Raw genomic sequence first — 6,126 nt, 5'->3', positions numbered from 1 at the left:
GTGGAGGGAGGGGGAGGGAGGAGGAGGGAGGAGCATGTGGTGTGTGCCCTCTGTCTTGGGAATGGGCTCAAAGGTCCTGGCTCAGCAAGGCTCCTCTGTCCCCAGCTGATGGTCCCTACCTGGTGATCGTGGAACAGCCTAAGCAGGTGAGCAAGTAGAAGGGATGGTGTGGGATGGCTTCAGCTTTGGGGGCAAGTGGGACAGTTGTAGCTGGCTGGCCACAGGGAGGGTAACTATCACAGAGCCACTTCAGGTTGGGATCGTTAGCAGCTGCTGATCACAGTGGCATGATGGTGATTCAGGATACACACGTCTAGTCATTATGGTCACTGCTGGCTGGGGATGTGGCTGGTGAGGGGGGATGTTTCTCCTAGTCACAATGTCACTCTGCCCTGGCACCTTCAGCGAGGCTTCCGATTTCGATATGGCTGTGAAGGCCCTTCCCATGGAGGACTGCCAGGAGCCTCTAGCGAGAAGGGCCGGAAGACTTATCCCACTGTCAAGGTGAGCCAGAGTGGTGCTGGAGGGTGGGCTAGTGGACAGTGTGTCCATGGGCATTACTGACAGCCCTCACCCCTCACAGATCTGTAACTACGAGGGACCTGCCAAGATTGAGGTGGACCTGGTAACACACAGTGACCCGCCTCGTGCCCATGCCCACAGTCTGGTGGGCAAACAGTGCTCGGAGCTGGGGGTCTGCGCAGTGTCTGTGGGGCCCAAGGACATGACTGCCCAGTAGGTGTCCGGTGCCCCCTACCCTGGTCCCCACTGGTGTGCCCCTTCATCGCTTGCCAGTCCTAGGTCCCAGCCCACCTTTGTGAGCTTAGCATCTGACCAAGGGGAAAGATTCTGGTTGGCCCCAGAACCCAGGGCCCCAAGTAAAAACTAGAAAAGCTTCCTAGAGGAAGTAGAGCAGGGCCAAGCCTTGGCAGTGGGGAGGGTGCCTCAGGAGGAAAGAACTGCCTGCAAGGCCCCTGACTTCTCCCTGCCTCCACACAGATTTAACAACCTGGGTGTCCTCCATGTGACCAAAAAGAACATGATGGAGATTATGATACAAAAACTTCAGAGGCAGCGTCTTCGCTCCAGGCCCCAGGGCCTTACGGGTATGGGGGATATGGAGGGAGTCATGGGAGGTGGTCATGGAAGGAATAGAGGAGGAGTCCAGGGGTCACATGTATGCCCACTGTCCAGAGGCTGAGCGTCGAGAGCTGGAGCAGGAGGCCAAGGAACTGAAGAAGGTGATGGATCTGAGCATTGTGCGACTGCGCTTTTCTGCCTTCCTTCGAGCCAGTGATGGCTCCTTCTCTCTGCCCCTGAAGCCAGTTATCTCCCAGCCCATACATGACAGCAGTGAGTATCCTGACCACCTGGGGTGCTGGGTCTGGGTGCCACAGGTAGTGTGGAGGGCAGCCTCAAACTGTGGATTTGAACTTGGCCCCACCATGTATGAGCTGAGTGATCTTGAGGAAGTCACGTCCCCTCTCTGAGTAAATGAAGATACTGGCAGTTCCTGTGTCTCTTGGGGTTGTTAAAATACAAAGCACCTGGCTCCCTAGTTGGGGCCATGGCTATTGTATCATCTCAAGTAACTGATATGCCATCTCCATAGAGTCTCCTGGAGCCTCAAACCTTAAGATTTCTCGAATGGACAAGACAGCTGGCTCTGTGCGGGGTGGAGATGAGGTTTATCTGCTCTGTGACAAGGTGCAGAAAGGTGAGGCTGGAGCCCAGGCGGGGAGCTAGCGATGGGTATCAAGCTTGGGGAACAACACAGCTTCAGGACAAATGGCCCTATAGATTCAATTTTCCCTGTAGATGACATTGAGGTTCGGTTCTACGAGGATGATGAGAATGGATGGCAGGCCTTTGGGGACTTCTCTCCCACAGATGTTCACAAACAGGTACCCTAGGGCCAGGGCTGGGGCTAGGCTCAAATTAAGTCAAGACCTTAATGACACCTATGTCCTCCTTCCCCCTAGTATGCCATTGTGTTCCGGACACCTCCCTATCACAAGATGAAGATTGAGCGTCCTGTAACCGTGTTCCTGCAACTGAAACGCAAGCGTGGGGGGGATGTCTCTGACTCCAAACAGTTCACCTATTATCCTCTGGTAGAAGGTGGAGCTGGGCTGAAGATCCCAGGGGGGCTGGAGACGGGGGCTTGACTGGAGGGTCCCAAGAACTAGATCAGGGGACCCATGAGTGAAATCAGGAGTAGGGAATGTCCCAGAAAGAGGTGGCCCTAGGAGCCAGCCTGAGGGTTTTTGGGGGAAAGGCCATTACCAGAGTGGGACAGGGCTCTTGAGGCTGGTGCGAGTTGGGGTTTTAACATCTCATTTCCCTCTACCCCTAGACAAGGAGGAGGTGCAGCGGAAGCGGAGGAAAGCCTTGCCCACCTTCTCCCAGCCCTTTGGGGGTGGCTCCCACATGGGTGGAGGCTCTGGGGGCTCGGCTGGGGGTTATGGAGGAGCTGGAGGAGGAGGTGAGGTGGTGCTGGTGGCAGGAAGGGCAATGGAGGAGGATGGGATAAAGGGGAGAAAAGTTGTGGGGAAGAAATCTGGGAGAGTCCTCCTGGTGCCCTCTCCCCACAGTCCTGCCTGTATCCACAGGTGGCAGCCTCGGCTTTTTCCCCTCCTCCTTGGCCTACAGCCCCTACCAGTCGGGCGCGGCCCCAATGGGCTGCTACCCGGGAGGCGGGGGTGGGGCGCAGATGGCCGCCGAGACGCCTAGTGTGGATGCTGGGGAGGAAGCAGCAGAGCCGAGCGCGCCCCCCGGGACGCCCCAGCGCGAACAGCAAACCCCGGAGCTGCTGCATCGAGGTATGACCTCGGGAATCCCAGCGGTCGGGACGCTGTGGGTGGGGACCTAGTCCACACCCACGCCCCCTGTCACCTCCAGCCCGGGAGTACAACGCACGCCTGTTCGGCCTGGCGCAGCGCAGCGCCCGAGCCTTGCTGGACTACGGCGTCACGGCGGACGCACGCTCGCTGCTGGCGGGACAGCGCCACCTGCTGACTGCACAGGATGAGAACGGAGACACGTAGGTGGGCGGGAGAGCGGGCGGGGACCAGGGCTCCGCGCGCCGGTGGAAGGTCGTGGGCTGTGGGGCAGGAAAGGAACCTATAGAGCCAGGGTTCCGGAGTTAGGCAGACCCAGTTTCAAGTTCGGCCTCGCTACGCTCTAGCTCTGTTCAAGATACTTAAATCTCTGTAGACTTTAGTTTTGTCGATTGCTTAAGGGGCACAGTAATAGTACGCACTTACCGCAAAAGGTGCGCGGAAGGATTTACTTTCGTGGGCTGGAGAGATTATGGAGGTGGTGGTGTTTTGAGAGTAAAGCATAACAAGTTTCTGAGCTTCCTAAGCCAGAGTCTCACCCCCCTCAATCCCTAGGCCACTGCACTTGGCCATCATCCACGGGCAGACCACCGTCATTGAGCAGATAGCCCACGTCGTCTACCACGCCCCACACCTCGGCGTGGTTAATATCACCAATCACTTGCACCAGGTGAGGGGCCTCTATTGGTGAGGGGGAGGGGTTGGAAGTCAGGTGGGTGAGGCAAGGAGCGGGCCTGGCTCACCCTGCCTGCCTCCCCCAGACGCCCCTGCACCTGGCAGTGATCACGGGGCAGACGAAGGTGGTGAGCTTCCTGCTGCAGCTGGGCGCAGACCCAGCACTGCTGGATCGGCATGGAGACTCAGCAGTGCACCTGGCACTCCGGGCAGGTGCCAGCGCCCCCGACATGCTGTGCGCCCTGCTGCGGAGTGGGGTTCCTGCCATGCCCCAACTGCTGCATGTACCCGACTTCGAAGGTGAGTTCATCACCTCATCTGAACCAGCGGGCAAGAGTGGGCACCAGGGAGAGGATCTGGGGAGTGCCTACAGTGGACGTGAGGTGTGGAGGTCAGCTGGTCAAGGGCTCACATTAGGGGCACAGCTGCAGGCTGAATACCCTGTGTCACTAGGGCTATACCCAGTCCACCTGGCAGTCCGTGCCCGAAGCCCCGAGTGCCTCGATCTGCTGGTGGAGAGTGGGGCTGAAGTGGAGGCTGCAGAGCGGCAGGGGGGCCGGACAGCCCTGCATCTAGCCACAGAGATGGAGGAGCTGGGGTTGGTCACCCATCTCGTCACCAAGGTGGGACTGAGGACTGTGGAAGATGTGGAGCCAAGGGCTGGGGATGGTGAAGGTGTCGGGGGAGGCCCAGCGGATCAGTCAGTGCTGTGACCAACCACTCCCTCACACCCCACAGCTCCGGGCCAACGTGAATGCCCGCACCTTTGCGGGAAACACACCCCTACACTTGGCAGCTGGACTGGGATCCCCAACCCTCACCCGCCTCCTTCTGAAGGCTGGTCAGTCCCACCCTCAGGGGCTTATGAACAGGGCTGAGGGGGGAAAGGGGGTGCCTCCCAATCCCCCAATCCCCCACTTTGCAGTCCTTAATGTGGGCTCCAAGGGAGCCTCCCTGTGACTATCTCCCTGCCCCAGGTGCTGACGTCCACGCAGAGAACGAGGAGCCCCTGTGCCCACTGCCTTCGCCTCCCACCTCTGGTAGTGACTCAGATTCCGAGAGCCCTGAGAGGGACACCCGAGGCAGCTTCCGGGGCCACACACCTCTTGACCTCACTCGCAGCAGCAAGGTGAGGCCAGCCCCGGAATAGCAGTACCAGGGGATGGGGCATCTGGGCTTGTAGATGGGGTCCTGAGTAGCTGGTACTGGGGGTCAAGGACTGTGATGGGAGGTAGTCAAGGCTGAGGCTGTCTCCCCAGGTGAAGACCTTGCTGCTAAATGCTGCTCAGGACACCATGGCGCCGCCGCTGACTCCGCCCAGCCCTGCAGGTGAGGAGCTCTCCCCACCCACTGCCAGACCCCTGACCCCTGCTCACAGCGGTCTCTTGTCCTTCGGGACCACTGAAGGAGGTCTCCCTTTCTCCATCCCCGTCCTCCATCCATTGCCCCAGTGGCCCCGCCTGCACTATCAATCAGGTTGCCTTGAGATAAAGGTGACATTTGGGTGTCTTTGCCATCTCTGGGGGTAACTAACATGTTTATGTGTGTGTCCCCTTCAGGGCCAGAGATACCCCTTGAAGATACAGTCCTACAGAACCTGGAGCATCTGCTTGATGGGCCAGGAGCCCAGGGCAGCTGGGTGGAGCTGGCAGAACGGCTGGGGTTGCGCAGTCTGGTGGACACGTATCGAAGGACAGCCTCGCCCAGTGGCAGCCTCCTGCGCAGTTACCAGGTCGGTCAGGCCCCTGCCCATGCTCCATGCCCCAGTCTCAGATCTCTGGTGCTTCCTCCGGGATCCCACACCCTAACCACAACTCCTGGTTCATGCTTCCTCCATCTCCTCAGCTGGCTGGTGGCGACTGGACGGGCCTGCTGAATGCTCTGTCTGACATGGGCCTGGAGGAGGGGGTGAGGCTGCTGAAGGGTCCAGAGACCCAGGAAAAGCTGCCCAGCACAGGTAAAGGGACCGTAACTGAGAGGTGGATCTGGGCTTGGAGGGCGGGAGGCCTAAGGCCTGACTCTTTCCTGCTCCCTTTCCCGTGTCCACTCCCCCAGCAGAGGTGAAGGAGGACAGTGCCTATGGGAGCCAGTCGGTGGAACAGGAAACAGAGAAGCTGGGCCCACCCCCTGAGCCACCAGGAGGGCTCTGCCACGGGCGCCCCCAGCCTCAGGTGCACTGAACCACTCCCCACCCACCAGCCCCTTCCAGGATCCCTCTGTACAGTGCCCCTGCCTGTTCCAGTTCTTATTTAACACCCCGTGCCCACCCTTCAGTTGGGGCAAATAAAAGATTCTCATGAGAAAGGGAGGGGGCCTGGCCTCCTCCCCAACTTACAGCAGCCCCTGATGTGTGTGATGCTTGTCCCCGGGAAGCAAATGCCTACCCTGGCCTCAGGCCAGGCACGAGAGAGAGGAGGAGGCCCAGCCAGCAAGTCGAGAGCAGTTTTAATGGAGGTGGAGGCGATACAAAGGGCAGGGCCCACTGAAGGAGGGAAGCAAGGCCGCACTGCCTGGCCTGTGCATGGGGCCTCAGCTTGGACATCCATCCTCCACCTCTGGCAAGGGAGAGGGTGAGCCCTCAGGGCAGAGGGAGGGAAACCAGCTCAACCCC

The 6,126-nt window shown here is 59.4% G+C and overlaps 1 protein-coding gene across 2 annotated transcripts in view; it reads left to right on the top strand.

The window, feature by feature from the left end:
• The window catches only part of NFKB2 (nuclear factor of kappa light polypeptide gene enhancer in B-cells 2 (p49/p100)), an 8,226-nt gene extending 2,372 nt beyond the window's left edge, over positions 1 to 5,854 (top strand). Inside the window, exons 4-23 of one of the 2 annotated variants that reach the window (XM_010859444.1) lie at positions 106 to 146; positions 406 to 504; positions 584 to 735; positions 1,000 to 1,106; positions 1,195 to 1,353; positions 1,613 to 1,717; positions 1,819 to 1,904; positions 1,983 to 2,121; positions 2,357 to 2,485; positions 2,613 to 2,822; positions 2,902 to 3,043; positions 3,396 to 3,510; positions 3,602 to 3,815; positions 3,969 to 4,138; positions 4,254 to 4,356; positions 4,493 to 4,644; positions 4,775 to 4,844; positions 5,075 to 5,247; positions 5,361 to 5,472; positions 5,571 to 5,854. In XM_010859444.1, coding sequence (XP_010857746.1) covers positions 106 to 146; positions 406 to 504; positions 584 to 735; positions 1,000 to 1,106; positions 1,195 to 1,353; positions 1,613 to 1,717; positions 1,819 to 1,904; positions 1,983 to 2,121; positions 2,357 to 2,485; positions 2,613 to 2,822; positions 2,902 to 3,043; positions 3,396 to 3,510; positions 3,602 to 3,815; positions 3,969 to 4,138; positions 4,254 to 4,356; positions 4,493 to 4,644; positions 4,775 to 4,844; positions 5,075 to 5,247; positions 5,361 to 5,472; positions 5,571 to 5,695 — 2,603 coding nt within the window. In that variant the 3' untranslated portion in view covers positions 5,696 to 5,854. The remainder of the gene's footprint in view (positions 1 to 105; positions 147 to 405; positions 505 to 583; positions 736 to 999; positions 1,107 to 1,194; positions 1,354 to 1,612; positions 1,718 to 1,818; positions 1,905 to 1,982; positions 2,122 to 2,356; positions 2,486 to 2,612; positions 2,823 to 2,901; positions 3,044 to 3,395; positions 3,511 to 3,601; positions 3,816 to 3,968; positions 4,139 to 4,253; positions 4,357 to 4,492; positions 4,645 to 4,774; positions 4,845 to 5,074; positions 5,248 to 5,360; positions 5,473 to 5,570) is intronic. The other variant, XM_010859445.1, reaches the window with a different exon arrangement.
• The last annotated feature ends 272 nt before the right edge of the window (positions 5,855 to 6,126 follow it).

Source organism: Bison bison, unplaced genomic scaffold (genome assembly GCF_000754665.1).
Source record: "Bison bison bison isolate TAMUID 2011002044 unplaced genomic scaffold, Bison_UMD1.0 scf7180017864456, whole genome shotgun sequence".
In the NCBI taxonomy this organism is placed as follows: domain Eukaryota; kingdom Metazoa; phylum Chordata; class Mammalia; order Artiodactyla; family Bovidae; genus Bison; species Bison bison.
This window is presented reverse-complemented; position numbering and strand designations above follow the sequence as displayed.